Raw genomic sequence first — 22,970 nt, 5'->3', positions numbered from 1 at the left:
GGCTCAAGTATGGCAGCAGCTGCCTGTTTCCACACACTGGGATGGAGAAGGGCTCAACCAATGAACAATGCACTCTGCTAGCCCTTCTGTCTGGGAGAAATTTGCCCCTCCAGCCCTCACCCTGAGGCCCGACAATTCAGTGTCTCCGCATATGTCCCTGTCTCTCCTTGAGCAGCTGTTCCAGCACTGGAGCTCGGAGCCAGTGAGTCCTCACCGAGTATGTCTAGGCATGTGCTCTTTAAGAGGAAGGTCTGCAATTCCCACAGCCCTCTGTCTCACTTAGCCACAGTCTCTGCTGGTTTTCACAGCCAGAGCTGTGGAGACTTCTCTCTTATCAGCACTGGAGCCCTGGGCTGGGGAGCCCAGTGTGAGGTCGGGACACCTTGCTCCTGGGAGGTGGGGGGGCAGGAGCTCTACACCCAAGATAACCTTCCAGATTCTCAACTGCCACATGCTATTGTGGAGCTGGCTGTTTTGCTTCTTTGCTCCTTCTACCTGCCTCTTACATATGTCCCCAGTTGTAGGACTTCTGTTCGGCCAGACTTCAGGTGAATACCAGTTACGGTTGCTCTGTAATTTTGTTGTAATTTTGGTATGGTCGTGAGAGGAGGCATGCATAACATCTAGCTTCTATGCCATGTTGGCTAGTCTCCCATGCAATTAATTTTAATGTTTTATTTAACCCAATATAGCTAAACATATTATTTCAAAGTATAATCAATATCAAAATTGTTGGTATTTTACTTTTTGTTTCTCTTTCTAAAGTCATCAGTATCTGGTGTGTATTTTATACTGAACAGCACATCTAAATTTGGACTAAGCACATTTCAGGAGCTCATTAACCACATGTGTCTAAGCTAACATATTGGACATTGCAGCTTTAGAGATTTCGTGTAATCTAAATTCTAAACATAATATATTTAAAAGTAGAAATATCTAAATATAATCATTAAATCTGAGATATCTATAAAATGGACTATTGTGTAGTAAATCAAAAATATTCAATAAAGGATTTGTTATAATAAGGAAAAATGCTAATGATAGAACACAATCATGACATTAGGTGTGGAAGAAATTCTTGAATGTTATGCAAACTCTACTTTTTAAAATAAAGATTTTATGGTTCGTTTGGGGAAAAGAATTCCATCAGTTTTTTTCTCTAATCCTTAAAGGAAAAGAGGTTAGAGTAAATCACATTGAGAATTTTTTAGGTCCATTGCAAGCAGTGTTCTTATGAACGCTTTCATTAAATTGAGAAATTCTGATAATTACCTGAACATATATAAATTTAGGGATTCCACAGTACAGAGGCAGTTTTGTCTATAGCAGTGGTAGGCAAACAAACTATAGCTTGTGAGCCAGGTTCAGTCCATGGCCTGTTTTTGTATAGCTTATGATCTCTGCCATTTTGAAAGAATCATTTAAAAAAAGAAGAGAAAATAGAAATGTGACACCATATGTGGCATGCAAAGCCTAAAATATTGGCCCTTTATAGAAATAGTTTTACAAATAACACGTGGGTCTGTCATTTCAGGATTTGGTAATGTTCGGAGATGTGGCTATAGACTTTTCTCAGGAAGAGTGGGAATGCCTGAACTCATACCAGAGGAATTTGTACAGAGATGTGATATTAGAGAATTATAGCAACTTGGTGTCAGTGGGTAAGTTTGTGTCAAATAATTTAGAAATTCATAGGATTGAATTTCAGGGCTTCTGTTCTTAAAAATTAGCTGAGTATCTGCTTTGTAGTTTAGGAATAGGCACCTTCAGCTCTTAAGCTATAATGTAACACCTTCAACTTCCCCCATAATTCAGTAACCTTTATATCTCTTTTGTCTATTTTGTAATTGTTTCTCTTTAATGACAACTGGGTGTAAATTCTTAGAGTCTCACAGCAAAACCATTGTCAAAGAAATCTGGTTTCATACTGCTGTAGGTAGTCTGTTATACGCCAACTCACCTGCAGTGCGAGTAGGAAGACAGAGATGTCTGGCTCTATATACCTATTGAAAAACTTATACAATATATATAATGATGGATTGAGTCAACTGTTAAAACTCAAGTGAACATATTAAATTTACTACATTAGACATATTATCTTTTAATCGATTTACGATTAGAAGTTTAAAATGTATAAACTTTGCATTTAACATTGAATGAATATCCTGGCAAGAAACTAATTATTTTCCTCTTAGCAAAATGTGAAAAAATAGCAAAAGTAGTACCTATTAAACATATAGTGCCTACTAAGTATTAGAGACTCATCCAAGCACTTTGTTTATTAATTCAAACCTCACAATAATACTATGGGTAGACTTTTCCCTTTTTACAACTGAGAAAACAGGCCCTTGTGACCAAGGTGACAGGGAGGATTTGAAACCAGTGGTCTCGGTCATTAACTTTCCCTCAAGAGACAGCCTGTGTGAGTTTAAATTAAAATAAGATGATGTTCCTATGGCTCTGTCAGTGTGTGTGATCCTGAAGTAACTCTAACATGAATGCTTTCAATCCCATTGCTCTTCTTTGTTCTGAGGCTTGATCAAGTAAATACTTTATTATATTCCTTTTTCTTTTTTTTCATGCAGGATGTTCTACTTCCAAGCCAGGTGTGATAACCCTATTAGAGCAAGGGAAAGAACCTTGGATGGTTGTGAAGGATGAGAAAAAAGAATGGTGCCTAGGTGAGTAAGTGCTAATCAGGCAGAGGTAAGCCACTGTGACATAGCACAGTCCTGCTGATTGGGAAGGAAACACACCCCTTCAAGGTTGATTATAAAGAAAAAATCTGAAACCTGGGAAAAAAATTTATACCTCAGCATGAGCCACCAAAGAAATTTCACCACTTGTTTCTTCTCTTGTATTTCCCTCTCATTTTAATGGGGGAAAGCTTTCTTCTCTCATGAAAATGATTTTTCCTGTATTTTGGATCCAATTTTCTTTGTAGCTCATCTTTTGTATTTTGCTTTTTATGTATATATTTCTTCATTACCGTTTTTCATAGAGTTTACATTGTAGTAGGAAAGTTATACAATAAACAAATGGATTACCAAATATCATGAAGTGATTAAGTATTATGAAAAAAAGTGAATAGAGTAAGAATATGGACAATTATGATTGGAAAATGGATAGCTTTATTTTATTTATTTATTTATGCACTTATTTATTTATTTATTTATTTTTAGGCGAGGCAACCCTTGATTGACCTCACAGATTGCAAGGACCTTGTCAGCTTGCAGTCCCTTAATTTTTTTTTTTATGTTTTACGTCTACAGCACCTGGTTTTCCTAGGTGGTCTCTCATCTAAGTACTAACCAGGCCTGACCCTGCTTAGCTTAAAATGGGGTAATTTTAGATAGAATGGTCATGGAAAAGGAACCAGTTGGAAGAGGCTCCAACTAGTCAAAGATGGAACCATTAGAGTATCTATACACATAACTGCAAAGTATTGCAACACAAAATTTGCTTAGTTCCATAAATTCTTAATGATATCTACAGCAAATTTCACACCCCCGGGAACTGCTAGAGAACTAACTTATTTGAAAAACATAATTTTTAAAAATTAATTAATTTATTTTTTGTGGTGACATTTGTTAACGAAATCTGGTTTCAGCTGTACATTTTAATAGTAAGGCATATGTTTATTTACATTTGTGTTCACCTCCCATAGTTAGATTTCTTTCTGTCACCACATATTTGACCCCCTTTACCCTGTCTGCCTCGCCTCTCCCTCGTCCTTTCTGGTAACCACTAGTCTATTGTCCACTTCCATGAGTCTGTTTGTCCTGTTCATTTGTTGCTTTTAGGTTTATATCCCCCATATAAGTTATATCACGTGATTTTCAGCATTTTCTGTCTGGCTTATTTTGCTTAGCATGATTATCTTGAGGTCCATCCATGTTGTCAAAAATGGCAGTATTGCATCTCTTCCTATGGCTCAGTAATATTCCATTGTATGTATGTACCACAGCTTCTTTAACCAATCATCTATTGTAGGACACTTGAGTTGCTTCCATGTCCTGGCCACCATGAATAATGCTGCTATGAACATTGGTGTACAAATATCTTTTTGGATATGAGTTTTCAAGTCTTTGGGGTAAATACCCAGTAGAGGGATTGCTGGAACATAATGTAGATCAATTCTTAGTTTTTTGAGGAACCTCCGTACTGTTTTCAATAGTGGCTGTACCAGTTTGCAGTCCCACCAGCAGTATATGAGGGTTCCTTTTTCTCTACATCTTCTCCAACATTAGTTATTACTTGTCAATTATAGCCATTCTAACAGGTGTGAGATAGGATCTCATTGTGGTTTTGATTTACATACATTTCTCTAATAGCTAGCAGTGTTGAGCATCTTTTCATATATTTGTTGGCCATTTGTATGTCCTCTAGGGAGAAGTGTCTGTTCAGGTCCTCTGCCCAATTTTTGATTAGACTGTTTGTATTTTTGTTGTTATTGAGTTGTAGGAGTTCCTTGTATATTTAGGCCCTATTGGAGACGTTGCTTGCAAATATATTTTCCCACTCGGATGGTTATCTCTTTACTTTGTTTACTGTTTCTTATGCTGTACAGAAGTTTTTTAGTTTGATGTAGTCTCATTCATTTATTTCAACTTTTACTTGCCTTGCTTTTGAGGTCAAATCCATAAAATCCTCTTTAAGTCTAAGGTCTTTGAGTCTAGTTCCTATGTTTTCTTCTATGCATTTTATTGTTTCAGGTCTTATATTCAGGTCCTTAATCCATTTTGAGTTAATTTTGGTGCGTGGTCATAGACAACAGTCTAGTTTCATTCTTTTGCAGGTGGCTTTCCAGTTTTCCCAGCACCATTTATTGAAGAGGCATTCCTTTCTCCATTGTATATTTTTGGCTTTCTTGTCAAAAATTATATGCCCATATAAATTTAGGTTTACTTCTGGAGTCTTGATTCTGTTCCACTGGTCTGTGTGTCTGTTTTGCTACCAATACCATGCTGTTTTGTTACGATCACTTTGTAGTATAATTTTGAAGTCAGGCAGACTGATGCCTCCAGCCTCGTTCTTTTTTCTCAGGTTGGCTTTGGCAATTTGGGTTCTTTTGTGCTTCCATACAAAGGATGATTTTTTGTTCTATATATTTTTTTTAAATGCCGATGGGATTTTGATGGGGATTGCATGAAATCTGTGTAATGCTTTAGGTAATAAGGTCATTTTAATTTTGTTGATTCTTCCAATCCAAGAACATGGAATATCTTTTCATTTCTTTGTATCTTCTTTGTTTTAATAGGGTCTTATAGTTTTCATTATATAGGTCCTTCACATGTTTCATTAGATTTATTCCTCGGTATTTTATTCTTTATCTTGCAATTGCAAAAGGAATTATTTTTTCCACATCTTTTTCTGAACTTCATTATTAGAGTATAGGAATGCTGTGGATTTGAACATTGATTTTATATGCAGAAACTTTATTGTATTTGTTTATTGTTTCTAGTAATGTTCTTGTGGAGTCTTTAGGGTTTTCTATATAGTAGATCATGTCATCCACAAATAATGACAGTTTGACTTCTTTGTTTCCTCTTTAGATGCCTTTTATATTTTTCTCATGCCTGATTATTCACTACCACTTCCAATGTTATATTGAATAACAGTGGCAATAGTGGACAGCCTTGCCTTGTTTCTGATCTTAGAGGGAAGGTTAGTTTTTCACCATTAAGTATAATGTTGGCTGAGGGTTTGTCATATATGGCCTTTATGATATTAAGGTGCTTTTCTTCTGTATCAATTTTGTTAAGTGTTTTGATCATAAATGGCTGCCGTATTGTCGAAGACTTTTTCTGCATCTATTGATAGGATCATAGGATTCTTATTTTTTAATTTGTTTGTGTAGTATATCACATTAATCTATTTGCTTATGTTGAATCATTCCCGTGCCCCTGGGATGAAGCCCACTTGATCATAGTGTATAATCTTTTTCATATGTTGCGGTATTTGGTTCAGTAGTATCTTATTTAGGATTTTAGCATCTGTGTTCATGAGAAATATTGGTCTGTAGTTTCCTTTATTTTGTGTTATCTTTACCAGATTTTGGTATCAGGGTAATATTGGCCTCATAAAAGGAGTTAGGAAGAAATATATCCTCTTTGATTTTTTTGGAAGAGTTTGAGGAGAATATTTATTAAATCTTCTTTGAATGTTTGCTAGAATTCACTGGTGAAGCCATCTGGTCCTGGACTTTTACTTTTGGTAGTTTTTTGATTATTGCTTCCATTTCCATACTGCCTATCAGTCTATTTAGATTTTCCAGTTCTTCTTGATTCAGTCTAAGAAGGTTGTATTTTTCTAAGTACTAATCTATTTCATCTAGGTTATTAAATGTAGTGTTATATACTTTTCCATAGTATTCTTGTATGATCCTTTGTACTTCTGCGACGTCTGTCGTAATTTCCCCTCTTTTATCCTTGATTTTGTTTATTTGTGTCCTTTCTCATTTTTCTTCAGTGACTCTAGCCAAGGGTTTGTCAATTTTATTAACCTCAAAGAACCAGCTATTTGTTACATTTATTTTTTTCTATTTTTTTGTTTGTTTGTTTTCAATTTTATTCAATTCTGCTCTAGTTTTGATTATTTCTTTCCTTCTGCTGACTTTAGGCTTCATTTCTTCTTCCTTTTCTAGTTTTTTTAAGATGAAGCATTAGGTTGTTGATTTGGGCTCATTCTTGTTTTTGGAGGAAGGCCTGTAATGATATGAACTTTCCTCTTATGACTGCTTTTGCCGTGTCCTAAAAGTTTTGATATGTTTTACTATCATTATCATTCGTTTCTATGTATCTCTTAATCTCTCTTTTTATTTCTTCTCTGATCCAGTCATTCTTCTCGAGCATGTTGTTTAATCTCCATGTATTTGTAGTTCTTCCTGCTTTCTTTTTGCAGTTGATCTTCATTTTCAAAGCAATATGATCAGAGAATACGGTTGGTATGATTTCAACCCTCTTATATTTGTTGAGGGTATCTCTGTGTCCCAGTATGTGGTCAATCCTTGAGAATGTTCCATGTACACTAGAGAAGAATGTATATGCAAGTGTTTTAGGATGAAAGCCTCTGTAAATGTCAATTATGTCCAGTTGGTCTGATGTGTCATTTAAGGATGATATGTCTTTATTGATTTTCTGTTTGGATGATCTGTCCATATGAGACAGTGAGTGGGGTATTTAGGTCTCCTAGTATGATAATGGTTTGGTCTGTTTCTCCCTTTAGTTCTGTTGGTATTTTCTTTATATATTTCAGGGCTCCCTGATACGGAGCATAGATATTACTAAGTGTTATGTCTTCTTGATGCACGATTCACTTTATCATTATGAAGTGTCCCTTAGTATCTTTCTTTACCTTTTTATTTTGAAGTCTGTTTCATCCGATATTAGTACTGCTACTCCCACTTTTTTTCTGAATGACATTTGCTTGAAGTATCATTTTCCACCGTTTCGCTGTGAGTCTATTTTTCTTTTGAATTGAGATGTGTCTCCTGGAGGCAGCATATTATGATTGGGTTTTGTTATTTGATTCATTCTGCAACTCTGTGTCTTTTTATTGGTGAGTTCAGTCCATTAATATTTAGGGTGATTATTGAGATATGAGGTCTTCTTATAGCCATTTTATCTTTTGCTCCTGGTATCTCGGTGTTTCCATTGCTTCCTTGTCCCTGTGTTTCTGTTTTCTTTATTTTGTTTGGGCTTTGTGTAAGTTTTCCCTCTGGTCCTTCTTGTTTTATGTTATATACTTCAGTTATGAATCTTTGGTGTGTGGTTATCATTACGAATATATGAAGGATAATTATATATATACATATATAATTATCCTTCATATGTATTTATATATATTATATATATATAATTATCCATGTGTGTGTGTGTGTGTGTGTGTGTGTGTGTGTGTATATATATATATATACACACACAGTCATTGTATACAGTTGTCCGCTTTTATATATATACACACACACACACACACACACACACACACACACACACACACACACATGAAAGATAATTCATGTGTATACACAGTTGTCCATTTTATTCTGCATGTGCCTTATCTCCATTCCCCTTTGTGAATTTGGATCTTTGAATCCCCCACTTTTCAGTCTTTGTTATCTCAACATATTCCTATGTATGCTGAACGTTCATTACTATCTTGTTATAACAATTCTCTTATTATTTCAGCTTCTGATACCCTGTTCTTAGTAAGGGTTGCATTCCTCTGCTTCTATTTGCCTGATAGTCACTTTACTCCTAATATCATTATGGGTTTTTTTTTGTCATTTTGTTTTAGGTGAGCTGACTGCTTTCAGTATTTCCTGTACTGCTGGCCTCGTAGTGGAGAATTCACTCTATTTTTATATGTCTGGAAGGGTCTTTATTTCTCCTTTGTATCTAAAGGAGATCTTAGCTGGATACATTATTCTTGGCTGCCAGTTTCTTTCATTTAATAGTTTGAATATTTGATTCCACTCTTTTCTGGGTTGTAAGGTGTATGCTGAGAAGTCTGACGATAATCTAATGGATTTTCCTTTATAGGTTACTATCTTCTTTTCTCTGGCTGCCCTGAGAGTTCTTTCTCATAGATTTTTGATAATTTTAATACATTTTGTCTTGGAGAAGGCCTTTTGGGGTTGAGATAATTGGGTATTCTGTCAACTTCTTGAATTTCAATCTCCAGTTCATTCCTTAGATTTGGGAAATTCTCGTCAACTATTTGTCTGAAAATGCTTTCTAGTCCCTGCTCCTTATCTTCGTCTTTGAGAATGCCCATTATTCTTATGTTTCCTCTCCTGATGGTATCAGCTAGTTCTTGTATTTCTCTTTCATTATTTTTCATTCTTTGGTTCCTGTCTTCTTCCTTCTGATAGTTCTAGATTTCTGTCTTCGTTATCACTGATCCTTTCTTCCATTGGTGAAGTCTATTTCTCAAGCTTGCTATTTCATTTTTCATCTCTTTCAATGTGTTTTTTATCTCCAGAAGTTCTATTTGGTTCTTTTTGAGGGTTTCAGTCTTCTTGCCAAAGAACTCATTCTGCTCATCTGATTGTTTTTTCAATTCCTGAAATTGTTGAAATGAATTTTTTTGGATCTCACTTCAGTTTTTTCAGAAGAATCTTGAATTCTTTGTCATTTAAGTTGCATATTTCTTTGTCTGTATTCTTATTTTCTGGAGATTTTTCTTTTTTTTTTCCGAGCTGCCTCACCACCTTTGTTGTTCATAGTGTTAAGGGAATATTTTTCCACCTGGACATTAATGGAAGAGTATTCTATTTTTTTTCCAGAAGGAAGATTTATTTTATAAAGGTCTCTCTTTAGTCTGTTGCACAGAAGGCTTTTTTTCCTTTGGTTTTCAATAGGTGGCGTTTAAGCCTCTTGTAGCACTCCTTTATATAAAGTCTTAATAATGCCTTTTTTTTCCTTATAGATAATCACACTCAGTCCCCTCAATTTCAGTCCCTGTCAATTTTAGGGACAGTTTTAGTAGCATTTGCTGATTCCCCTAGGGCTCCCTGGGGTGTTCAATCTCAGAGGATATGTCAGGAGAGGCCTTCTGGATTGGGGGATGGGGATTGCGGTTCAGCCTTGCCTTTTTGTAACCAGGACTGGTAATAATCAACTGTCGTTTCTTTGCTGTTCCCACTTCTCTGCTTTCTGTTCTGATGCCTGAGCTCTGCCACTGGCTTCTCAGCTCTCTCAAGCAGGGTGTTCGGGGAATCTCGCCCCATCTTCTCTCCTCCCTTTCCTCCTGCAGGGAGCTCAGGCTGATAGAGTAACTTCCTTGTTTCTCCCAGTCAACTGTCTGACTCCCTGTGGTAGCTCTTATGCATAGATCTCACACTTAGACATGCTGGTGTGCAGTTTGAGTTTTGCTGAGTTTTAGATGTTCAGCTTATTTGTTGTTTCATGGGGAGAGATTGGGGAAGTCTCTCACTCCGCCGTGTTTCTGATGTCACTCTTGGAAAACATAAATTTAAAGGGAAAGAAACTTTTGTTCTGTCTTCCTCATTATTAAGACCAGTCCTTATAGTAAGGAATGTTTTTCTTAATAAAAGTATTCATTGAATAAATGCAGAATGATAGAATTAGAATTTTAACTATTTTGAGACCTGTAATGAACTATTGGATCTCGGCATTGAACATCAATGCTGATAGCATCGCAAAAATAGATAGAATCAGACATTATATTCTAATGTAAGGGTGCAGTATCACCCATTAACTAGCTTTGCCAACAAAATTGGTCCTAAGTCTGATCATCTTCTAAAGCCAATTAACAATTTATGGGAAGAAGATAGAGGAATATGTTCCATTACACCTTGGAATATAGTCAGCAAAATTCAGAATATGAGAAAAGCTACATCACCCCAGTTTCTTCTACAAATAAATTACATGGGAAATCAAAAGATAGCAGGAGAACCTATAGATTAAAAGATGTGAAAGACATGTTCACGAGTTGTATTCTATGGACTTTGAATCAACTATGATTTTTAAATTGTTTAAAATTTATGTATGAGATAATTGGAAGTGATTTTTGATATTAAGAATTATTGCTCATTTTTTATGTCTGGATAGTGGTATTATGATTATGTTTTTTAAAAATTCAGAGGTAAATTCTGAAATAAGTACAAAAAATAATATAATATTTGGGATTTGCTTAAATAATGCTTGCTTTGAATATTCTGTTTGCTTAGAATAATGCAGAATAGGCCAGGATTGGGCTTGGATTGATGGTTGTTGAGGTTGGGTTGTAGGTAGATAGACAGTTTATTATAGTGTATACTGTTCTGTCTACTTTTGTGTATGTTTGAAATGTGCTTGTAATAAAGTTTTGTTTTAAAGTTATTGAAAGATAAAGGAAAAAGAAAATGAGAGGTGTGGCAATAATGAAAAGAAGCATATACGACTCTTTGAGATCATTTTGCCTTAAAAACAGACATAGGATACAGGGAATGTATTTTAAGATGTGAGATATTAGAACATGTTTATAGGCTGAAGGGAATGATTTCGAAGAGTGGAAAATTTATAGAATAGAGAGAAGATAATTTTGTAAGCAATGACTTTTAGTAGATGGGAAAGAGTAGGAGCCAATTTATGAAGGAAAACTATGCATATGGTAAGAATATGGACATAGGTTGGTTGGATAATATGGTGAAGGGGAGAAATCTAGTTTTCTTTCAGTTGCTTCTGATTCCTTAATGAAATAAGCAATACAATTATGAGCAGAATGTGAAGATTATTCAGTATTTTACTGGCATTTAGTATGGACTATTTGGTACTTGATCAGTATTGATTCTAAGAAGTACAATTCTGTAGTCATAGGGTTTTAATACTTACAGATCTCCGGATACATTAATCTTAGTATTAATGTGAATGAAACCTTCTCTGTCATAAATATTTTGTGTCCCATATCATTTTGTAGCAGCCAAAGAAAAAAAAAGTTATTATAAAGACATCATACCTCAGGAAACAAATGAATTTTATGACCAGATAATTTGCTTCTCATTTTCTTTTCAATTAAAACTGATACCCCTTAAATGGAAACATTAGTCTTTTTATATTGATCTAAGATTGGCTAATATTTTGCTTTTGCATGAGAATTGTTTACTAGAGTAAAGCCCTTGACTTAGAATCCAAGTCTGTATTTGGTTTATTAATTTTAAACAGTTAGATATTTTAAATATATCTTAAAAGTTGGAACATTAAAATTTCCTACCATAGGCTAATCTTTTGATGTTTAGTCCAGCCTTTTATTTCAGTGTAGGTTTTTCTTGGTTAAATTATTTCCGCTTTCAATTTATTTAAAATAGAACATGAACCTGGAGATACTTGTGAAGCAGTTTGAGTGCAGAATTCTTGAGTTTTTATGTTTCCTGTTAATCATTACTATTTCCTCAGCCATGACTACTTTGAAAACAATGTATTATGCATCTATACCCACTGCTTTTAAAACAATCAACTTAGTTTTCATAGAAAAATGGTTGTCTTTCAGTCGCTTGCAGTGATAAAAACTGGCATAAACAAATTTGGGAACAAACATGGCTGACTTTTTGTTAAGATAACAGCTCAGCTGTTTATTCTGTAGAGTAACCTCCTAGATGAGAATTGTTAACATGCCAAGGTCTTGATCTGGCATGTCACCTAAGTTGGGGGGCCACTTTAGTTAGTGCATGAGAATCTCAGGTTCAGTATATCCACATTGGAAATAATTTGTTTTTAATAAAAACTTTCACATTTTTTAGGATAAGTTTTGGAACTTGTTCTACTTTGTTTTTTACGAGTGATATGGACATTTTGCTCTGTTGGTTTACTTCCTTTATTCCATTACTTTTTCCATTGTTTAATGTTTTATGTCTTTTTTTTTTTTCTTTAGGCGAAACAATCCTTTTTTGACCTCAGAGATTGCAAGGACCTTGTCAGCTTACAATCCTTTATTTTATTTTTTTTTGTTTTTTTATGCCTACAGCACCTGGTCTTCCTAGGTGGTCTTCCATCCAAGTACTAACCAGACCCCACCATGCTTAGCTTCTGAGATCAGACGAGATTGGGCTTGTTCAGGATAGCATGGCTGTAGAATAATGTTTTATGTCTTATGCCAGTTTGTATGGACTTTTATGCTGTGATCACTTTCTCATTTTCTTATACATGTTTTTGCCTTTTATTTTGATTTTGATAGATTTTCCTTTTGGATTACTGGCTTTTAATTTTGAAATTGCAAGTAAATCCTTTGAAATTACCACCTTATTTTAAGAACATTTTTCTTACCTTTATAGCTGCCTACTTATTTACTAGTATTAGGATTGTTCAGCTAATTACTGGTCATTTTATATACCATATGTACCATATTTGTCTTAATGAGGCCTTGAATTGACTTTCCCCAAAATTCTTAGAAAATCGCCATACTTTTGTATTGCTTTCTTGGGTAGCGATATAGAGACAGACAGACAGATAGGTGGCAGGAGGAAGGAAGGCTGGAGGAAGACACATACAGATTTCATAGCAGTATTTTCAATGCTATTCATTTACCTGTCTCTGCTCACATTTCATCCACGCTATTTAAATCATTGTTGCCTTTTAATGTTTTTTTAGTATCTCCTTTTAAAATAAACTTACTGAAATATAAATACAAAATTACAGAAATTATATGTATGCCGCTCACTGAATTTTCAAAAAGTGATCACACTCATATAATCGGGTTTAGTCAGAAATAGAGCTTTACTAGGGTATCAGCAGCTCCCTCTTAACTCTTTCCAGTAATTTTTTCCCACCGAAGTTAACCACTGTCCTGACTTTTAACAACTTTATAGATTAGTTTTATGGTTTGAGTGCTATATGAAAATGGAATCATAAAGTATATATTCTTTAATGTCTGCCTTTGTTTACTCACTATTATGTTCATGAGATTGATTCATGTTGTGTGTACTTTTAGATTATTCATTCTCATTGCTGGACAGTATTGTTGTATGAATATATCATAATTTACTTAGCCATTCTGTTGATGAACACTTGGATTCTTTCCAGTTTAGTCATATTAAAAATATGCCTGTATTATGAGTTTTTAAAGATACTTTTTTCTTTTTGAAAATATTGAACTCTTATTGTAAAAATTTTGAGAAAATATGCATTTGAGAAAAACCTCTTTGCTCAGAATTTTATTAGCATGTTACTAGTGTATAAGTGTGTCATTTTGCCTGAAAAAAAAAATCACTAAAATACTTTCTAGGAAGTAGCCAAATGTCATTGACCATGAGGACTTTAGGGAAAATATGAAGAAACAGAACAGGTTGCATATTTGTTACTACATATGTAAAGTTATATAAACTCAAATGAAGATAAATAAGTAGAACCTCGCAATAACTGTTACATAATTATGGGAATTTAATGAACAGTTACTATGTCAAGTCATTTGTTATTCAATGATAATTGAAGATGGTTTCTGCTCTTGGGCAGGTTTAAAGTAAGAGAGGAGAATAAAAACTGAGAAAATTAATGAATAGGTAACAAAATTGAAAAAAAGTGTTAAGTAAGAAACAAGTTACTGGGATAGAAAAGAAAGGGTATAAGTTAAATGAAGTCAACAGGGATGATTTTTCTGATTTTTAACACGATAACTAAAGGACAAAAAGCACCCAATCATGTGGAGATCCCAAGTCAGCTTTCCTGGGCAATTTAATAGCCTATGAAAAGCTCTAAGAAATAGAAAGATTGTGACATATTTTAGAAGTTGAAAGGGGGCAGTTTAAGGACATAGGGAGCAAATGGACAGTCAGTGGTTTGAAATATCTAATAGTAAACAAAGGCCATGTCTTTGTTCCTTATTCTAATTGAAAAAAGGAATCAGTTTTTTAGCCCATTTATTTCAACTGGGCTTCGTTTTCTAGTTTTTTCTATTACAAAGTTTTTATTTGCTTCTTTGTTTACTTTTTCTAGAATAAGAAAATAGCATGTGTTTACCTTGTTTTCTTTCAGGTTTGGAATCCAGATACGACACTAAAACATTATCTCAAAAGGATATTTATGAAATGAATTTATCTCAGTGGGAGATCATGGAAAACATTAGAAGTTATAGCCCAGAAGATTCTTTTTTCAGAAAAGATTTTGAATATAAAAAGTTCGAGAGACTAAAGGGTCCTCAAAAGGAGTATTTCAGGCAAGTGAAAAAAACCACCTCTGAAAAAAGGCCCACTTGTAGGAAACTCAAATCCCTTAATTTGTATCAGAGAATTCATAATAGAGAGAAACCCTATGAATGTGGGGAATGTGGAAAGGCTTTTAGAGTACGTCAACAACTTACCTTCCATCAGAGAATTCATACTGGTGAGAAACCTTATGAATGTAAAGAGTGTGGAAAAGCCTTTAGACAGTGTGCCCATCTTAGTCGACATCAGAGAATTCATACTTCTGACAAACTCCTTGAATGCAAAAAATGCGGAAAGATCTTTACATGTAGTGCAGATCTTCGAGTACATCAGAGAATTCATATTGGTGAGAAGCCCTATGAGTGTAAGGAATGTGGGAAATCCTTTAGAGTGCGAGGACAACTTAACTTGCATCAGAGGATTCATACTGGTGAGAAACCGTATGAATGTAAGGAATGTGGGAAGACCTTTAGGCAGTATGCACACCTTACTAGACATCAAAGACTTAATATTGCTCAGAAGTGCTATGAATGTAAGGAATGTGGACAGGCTTTTCTTTGTAGTACAGGCCTTAGACTACATCACAAACTTCATACTGGTGAAAAACCCTATGAATGTAAGGAATGTGGGAAGGCCTTCAGAGTACGGCAACAACTTACTCTTCATCAGAGAATTCACACTGGTGAGAAACCCTACGATTGTAAGGACTGTGGGAAGACCTTTAGTCGTGGCTATCATCTAACTCTCCATCAGAGAATTCATACCGGTGAGAAACCTTATGAATGTAAAGAATGTCAAAAGTTCTTTCGTCGTTACTCAGAACTTATTTCACATCAGGGTATTCATATTGGAGAGAAACCTTATGATTGTAAAGAATGTGGGAAAGCATTTAGACTGTTCTCACAACTTACTCAACACCAGAGTATTCATTTTGGTGAGAAACCTTATAAATGTAAGGAATGTGAGAAGACTTTTAGACTGCTCTCACAACTTACTCAGCATCAGAGTATTCATACTGGTGAGAAACCTTATGACTGTAAAGAATGTGGGAAGGCCTTTAGGCTTCATTCATCACTGATTCAGCATCAGAGAATTCATTCTGGTGAGAAACCATACAATTGTAAGGAATGTAAGAAGGCATTTAGACAACACTCACACCTTACTTACCATCAGCGAATTCATAATGTAACTAAATAATGATAAGAAAGTTTTCCATTATGAATTTTGTGTTAAGGAACATTGAAAAATTCTAGAGAAAAGGTTTTGAATGTAGGGATCTTTTTTTACTTTATGCTCACAACTAAGTGGTTTTATTTAAAAGAATATGTTCATGAATATGTAGAAACTTTTCATTACCATTTAAACCATGTTAAACTTTAGAAGGTTCATTCTAGAAAGAAATTCAAAAGAGCGAATGTTGAAAAGCTTTTTATCTTACCTATTAATCACCTCTATTCTCCTCTCCCTGTGGAGGTTGCCAGGGCACTGGCTCATTCTGAAAATTGATAAGTAAAAGGAAAGAGAAAATCATTTAGACTGCATTTTCTGTATGAACTGTATTGCAGGACAACTACAAGTTGCTGAGGTAAAAGTTTTTTAGTAGACAATTGTACAACACATGAAGAAATTATAGAACTAGGCAAGATTTCAGTAGATATTAAAAATATTAGGCGAAAGGTTGATAATGAACTTCACAGTGAGTAATCAGGTTGACAACATCTGGACCGACTGATCAATTTTAACCTCATCAAAAACAGGACAAAACATTATGTACCTCCTAATGAGGCAAAATAAGACATACGCATTGTGCCAAAAAATATTGAACCTGAAACTAAACATCAAGATCTAACTCTCAATTAAGAGAAAATTTGGGGGCTAGAAGGACAAATTATATGATGCAAAAAGAAACAATTAAATCTAAAATATGGCTGACCTACAAGAGGAACAACCTGGCCTCTCAACCAATAAAATGACACTAAAAAAAGGGAAGTAGAACTTTCAGATATTAAGAAAAAAAGTCTTAAGAGATGTACCAATTAAATGATATGAATGAGTGTTTCTTATTTAGACCACAAGTTGAGAAAACTTTTAAAAGAATATTTATGACAATTGGGGAAATGGGAATGTTGACAGTATTAGATAATATTAAGAAATTATATCTTTGTGAAGCGGTAATAGCATTGTGGTTATGTAACAATGTAAGAGATAAGTTATGAAGTTTATACATAAGCGATATCTGGAATTTCTTTTAAAATGTTCATGGAAAAGGGTGAACAACAGGATTGTCAAAATATGGTAAGATGAGTCTTGGGTATGTGGTTTTTGTTTATTTGGGTTTTGCTATTTTCTCTTATGTCTTTTGAGTTTTCCATAATGTTCTTTTAAAGATAAAATTAACTATAAATTATAACCAGTTTGAAATGAATGATTTTTGAAAGATACCTATATGCCATACATGTGAATGTTGCCAAAGCTCTAAACACTGGAGTGTTAACTATGCTGTAATGTGTTTGTGAAGTTAAGAATGAAGGTCCAGATTTTGTCTAGATCACCTGTTGCTATATCTGTTATAGTGCCTATCCCTTAGTACTTCATATATTTAAAGAATGAGTAAAAGAAGCAATTACTACCAAATATGGAGCTGCATTGCCTAATAAGATAGTTGCTAACAACATGTTGATCACTTGAAATTGAAAAATTGGAAGTGTAGCTAGTTCAAATTAAAATAGTGTTAAGTGTAAAATACATGAGGTTTTGAAGACTTAGTTCTAAAAAAAGAATGTATCTATTTCTCACAGTATTTCTCTGCTGTGGTTGGGAAGCAGTGGATTACATCATTACATAATACAGAACCCAAATTGTGTTTCTGCTTCCAAGTAGCATGTTTGCCACTCAAGGTCCTCTGGTTCTATCTACCCTTTCTCATGCAGGTTTTTTCTTCATAAAAGGTGGCCTGTGTTTACAGCTGAATGATTTTCTCACACTGTTTTTAGCCTGCATATGTTTTGAGATCCAAAAGCCTCTTCCCACTTTGTATTGTTTGTCTTATTCGAGTTTGCTGTGCTTCAAATTATACAGTACTCCTTAAAGCTGCATCTTCTATGAATTTTATCAGGGCTCACTCAATTCAACAGGCCCTTCTCTCTGCTGGGTTCCCTATGAGGCTGCTATGGAAGAATAATTTTAAAATTCTTAGAAACCCTGATGTTTTATAGAAGTTATAAAAGTTGGCTTCATGTTTACCCTGATACTGCATTTTCAAGACAGAACCATATACTTGATTTCCCCCTCCCCCCAAGCAATTTATAACTTTGAGGACCTTTTGATACCTGGAAACACTGGCATGGAACCCTCTATATTTCTTAAAAATTCTACTTGAAAGATGTACCAATTGGTATAATGAATATAATGTGATTTTTTTCTTTTAATATGATGAATTGCCTTCATAGATTTTCAGATACTGATCAAGGCTTACATCATTGGAATAAACTCCATTGTTTGTAGTGTATACAATTGACCCTTGAATAATATGGGAGTTAGGGGCACTGATTCCCCATTAGTTGAAAATCTGCATATAACTGACTTCCTAAAAGCTTAACTACTAAAATTGCCTTCTCTTGACTAGAAGCCTTACCAATAACATAAACAGTTGATTAACATGTATTATATATTATATGTGTTACATACTGTATTAAAGTAAGCCAGAGGAAAGAAAATGTTAAGAAAATCATAAGAGAAAATACATTTACAGTATTGAACTGGATTTAGTGATACCATAAGTTTATGTTGTCTGTTTGCAAAGTGAATTGTTAGTACCTACATAGATATTGTCTTACATGGTACAAAACACCATACATATTACTAACATGAGACATCAAAAATGAAAAGATGTGAAAAAATTGCTTTATAGGTATGACAATTTATGTATTTATCAATGCATAAACAAGCAGCAATATGATTGCTTCATGGTAGCCTAGCCTATATATGAATGAAATCACCATAAAATTTTTATGGCATACAGAATTAAGTCATAATACAGTATCAGAAATATTACATTATTTTTAAAAATACCTGATGATAGACTGATAGTTTCTCCAATTACAAGAGGCATACTGTACAGTAATGTAATTCTTTGAAAGCAAAGTTATAAAATTAATATAATTTTATATTATCACCTTATGCCCATGTAAAGATAAGCTATCCACGTCAAGTCTTATACACGATGTTTTACATGATGTATCTGTAGGTGACGACACAAAAATGTCTCATAGTTCTTGCTATACAATTACTAGGTTTTCAAATGAAGACATAACAGATAAGTTTATTAACTACAATGCGATAATTACTTAGTATTAATTGGAAGCGGGTCATAATGAAGGTCTTCATCCTTTTGTTCATTTTTAGTGGGCTGAGGAGGAGGGAGAGGTGGGGTTGATCTTGCTTTCTCAGATGGCAGAAGTGGAAGGAGAGGCAGGCACACTCGGTGTAACTATGGAAATATAATAAATTTCTGTCCGACTTCCTTTACATTTCTCTGAAAATGTTTCTATATGGTACCAATCCTGCCATTTGTTTTAGTTCCAGTGCCCATATCATAGATGGGTCCATGTCATAAAAGAAGTCAAAAGCAGTCTTGAGTAATTGAAAATCTCCTGCCAAATTGTCTAATGTCAATTTGTTTTCTAGCACCGCTGCATCTTCCTTATCATCTGGCCCTGATTCTTCAGCACTCATCTCCATCAAGTCATCTTCTGTTAATTCCTCTGTTAGCACTTGAACTTCTCCAAGACCCATATTTTGAATTCCTTCACCTCTTTTTTTTTTTTTTTTTTTTCCTGCCATATTTACAAAGTCATGATTTCCTTGATTGGCTCTGTTGTAAGTCCTGTGAAGTCATGCACAATATTTGGACAAAGCTTTCAGCAGCAAGAAATTATTTCAGGTTTGAAGGGTTCCATGGCTTTTTTATAACAATCTTGGCACTTTCAGTGGTGCAATCATGCCAAATTTTCATGATGTTCTCTTTATTGGGGTTTTGTATAGAGTTGACAATCCTTCCCATAGGTACTCTAGGTAGTGAGCCTTAAAGAATTTTTTTTTTTTAAGCCTGATCTAGAGGCTGTTTTAGAGATGTGTTTGGGGGCAAGCTGACCACTTTGATGCTTTCAATGTTGAACTAATGGGGTTGTGGTTGGCCAGAGGCGTTGTCTAATATTGAAAGATGTTTTAAAGGCAGTTTATTGGCAAGATACTTCCTAACTTCAGGGACAAAGTATTAAAGGAACCAATTCAGGAAAAGGGTTCTCATTGTCCAGGCCTTCTTGTAGAAGACTGGCAGCTGGTGTTTATCTCGTCACATCGGAGTTCGGGGGCAGCTTTATAGACAGGGCAGTCCTAGTCATAAAGCCGACTGACAGTTCAGAGCAGTTAGGCTATTCCTTCCTGCCTCAAATCCTAGTGCTTGTTTCTTTTCCTTACTAATAAATGTCCTTTGTGACATTCTCCCCCCCCAGAATAGAGCATTTTCTTCTGCATTAAAAACTCGTTCAAGGGGCTGTCCTTGCTCCTCGGTGTCCTCAGTTTTTTTTAATGGTGTCTAGGAACTTATCTGCTGCCTTATGTTTGGCAGGAGCTGCTTCTGTTATCTCAACATTTTTAAAGTCAGATCTCTTTCTAAAATTGAATCAAACTATGCTGACATTAACTTCTCTAGTTTTAGATCCTTCACCTTTTGCTTTTGGTTGTCATAATGACTTCATTTTTTTTCTTGAATCATATTAGAGTTGATAGTTATACCTTTCTTACAGCAATCCTGTACCCATATAAAAGCTGCATTTGCAAAACAAGATAAAGTTATTTTGCAAAAACTGCAAGTTTTTTTGTGCCAGATGGCATAACTGCAGTAACAGTGTCATTAATTTCCATTTTTTAAAAATGGTCCTTATTCTGTATTAATTTATCTTGAAATGGTGGACAACCATAGCTGCAGACCTCAATCTCTGATACATATTAAGCAATTCAACTTTATCTTGTAATGTCATGACTTTGCTTGTTAGGAGCAGTTCCACCATCACTAGTGGCACTTGACATGAGTCCTGTGGTGTTATTTATGAACTCAGATGATTAATGTCACATAGCATTTTAAATGGATACAACACTTAAGAGCCCATAATAGCAACAGGAGGTGGCTACAAAATTATTACAGAAGTATATAGTATGTACTACAGTTAATTTTATGCAATTATGATTTAATACTGCATCTTTATGTTTACATTTTTCTCCACTGCAAATGACACCAGGTAAAGTCTTGTGTGCATAAGTTTTTATAAATTTTAACTTTTTAAAAATAGGTTCACATGTATTTTATGGTAGTAAATGATCAAATAAACCACATTTTATGCATTTACGATGTACCTTTTTCTTTAATTTTTGATAATTATGTGTCTAGTATGTGAGTCTTTTCATATCTCCAGAAAATTTTCCAAAATGTTTATTGAGAAAGATCCACATGTAGGTGGACTCGCACAGTTCAAACCCACGTTCAAAGGTCAACTGTACTTTTAAAATATATATTTCTGATTTGCTGTGATTACTATGATTTGTTAATTTATTGAGGATTTTTGCATCTATATTCAGGAAAGATACTTGTCTATAGTTTTATTCTGTCTTTGTCTTATTTTGGTATCAGGATGATGGTGGCCTCATAAAATGAATTCAGAAGTGTTACCTTTTTTTAACTTCTAGAAAAAGTAGTATATAATTGGTGTTAATTATACTTTAAGTGTTTGGTAGAATTCTGCAGTGATACCATTAAGCCTTGCAATGGACTGAATGTGTTTTCTCAAAATGCAAGTGTTGGCATTTTACCCCTAATGTGATAGTATTAGGAAGTGGGTTTCCTTGGAGGTGATTAGGTCATGAGGGTGGAGGCCTCCCAAATGGGATTAGTGCCCTTACAAAAAGCATCCCAGAGAGTTTTTTCATTCACTTTTGCCATGTGAAGATACAACTGAAAAATAGTAGGCTTTAATCCGGAAGAGGGTTCTCACCAGAAACTGACCATGCTGCCACCCTGATATTGGACTTACAGCCTCCAAAATTGTAATAAATTTCTGTTGTTTATAAACCACCCAGTCTGTGGTACCCAGTAATAGCACCCTGAATTGAATAAGGTACCTGAAGTGGGGTGCTAATGTAATAAATATCTAAAAATATGGAAGTGGTTTTGGAATTGAATAATGGATAAAGGCTGGAAGAGTTTTGAGATGCATGCTAAAAATATGGATGTTGAGGGTGATTCTGGTGAGCTCTTAGAGAAGTGATGAAGAGAAAACCACAATCATCTTAAAGAATAAGTAACCATGGATGGAATGTTGGTAGAAATATGAATGGTAAAGGCCATTCTGAGGAAGTCTCAGATGGAAATAAAGAAGGAACATGTTGGAAACTAGATGGAAGGCAATTTTTTGTTGTTCAAAGTGGCAAAGAACTTGGCTGAATTGTGTTCATGTTCAAGTGTTTCATGGAAAGTAGGACTTAATGAGCAATAAAATTGAAGATGTGGATTGGCTTCTGGCTGATTATAATGCAGAAAAGAAATGACTTAAAGATGGAACTTTGGAAGCAGAACTTAAAGATTTGGAAAACTCTCAGCTGAATAGTTAAACAGTGTTAAAGTGAAAGCATTAATTTGGATAGAATGGGATCTGATGGGTTGGTACAGGGCCATGTGGGAAGACCTTGATGAAGCTGGGTATATTGAGCTCCTAAATGCTGATGAGTCTTAGCAGTGGAAGTGGCTTTCCCGCCCACCACAGAAGTGGCCTTTCTACCTCTATTAGAGAGGCATCCCATCCCCAGTGATTTGGCCTCTCCACCCATAGTGGTTTTGGCCTTTTCATTAACCCTAGTTGCTTGAAGAAACTGTAATAACCTCCCCTGAGGCAATGGCCATGCAAGACAATGCTGGTTCTCTTCAGACACAACCCCCATAACTCTTCTGTGATCATGGTCTGGAACACAGGAGATCCCTCAGTATTACTATGGTTTTGTAATTAAGGGCAACTTCTTAGTATTACTATGATTTTGTAATTAAGGTCTGTAGAAAACTACAACCCATTCCAGGCAGGACTGCTAATGATCCAGACCCTTCAGGAATGAAAGTTGGTGTCACTCCACCAGGTTAGGAACCATGATCACAGGATCAATTACAGAAATGAGGACTATAATTGTCGTGAGTATTCCTTATTTTGTTATAAACATTTGTGTGCGTTTAGCCTTATATTTTTTCCTCTTTTATTCCCTTATGTAATTGTACATCATGGTATTG

The 22,970-nt window shown here is 34.8% G+C and overlaps 1 protein-coding gene and 1 pseudogene across 12 annotated transcripts in view; one reads left to right on the top strand and one right to left on the bottom strand.

Annotated features, from left to right (window-relative positions):
* The window catches only part of LOC120588918 (zinc finger protein 30 homolog), a 33,167-nt gene extending 10,963 nt beyond the window's left edge, over positions 1–22,204 (top strand). For 11 of the 12 annotated variants that reach the window (XM_039846233.1, XM_039846225.1, XM_039846226.1 and 8 more), the window contains 3 exons: positions 1,535–1,661; positions 2,586–2,681; positions 14,472–21,047. In XM_039846233.1, coding sequence (XP_039702167.1) covers positions 1,535–1,661; positions 2,586–2,681; positions 14,472–15,838 — 1,590 coding nt within the window. In that variant the 3' untranslated portion in view covers positions 15,839–21,047. Of the gene's footprint in view, positions 1–1,534; positions 1,662–2,585; positions 2,682–14,471 lie in introns of all 12 variants that reach the window. The other variant, XM_039846236.1, reaches the window with a different exon arrangement.
* Positions 12,460–12,578, bottom strand: LOC120589006 (uncharacterized; annotated as a pseudogene).
* Positions 22,205–22,970: the final 766 nt, after the last annotated feature.

This window comes from Pteropus medius, unplaced genomic scaffold (genome assembly GCF_902729225.1).
Source record: "Pteropus medius unplaced genomic scaffold, Ma_sr-lr_union100, whole genome shotgun sequence".
NCBI classification, from domain to species: Eukaryota; Metazoa; Chordata; class Mammalia; order Chiroptera; family Pteropodidae; genus Pteropus; species Pteropus medius.
Note: the sequence above shows the minus strand (reverse complement) of the source record. Positions and strands in the feature narration are given on the sequence as shown.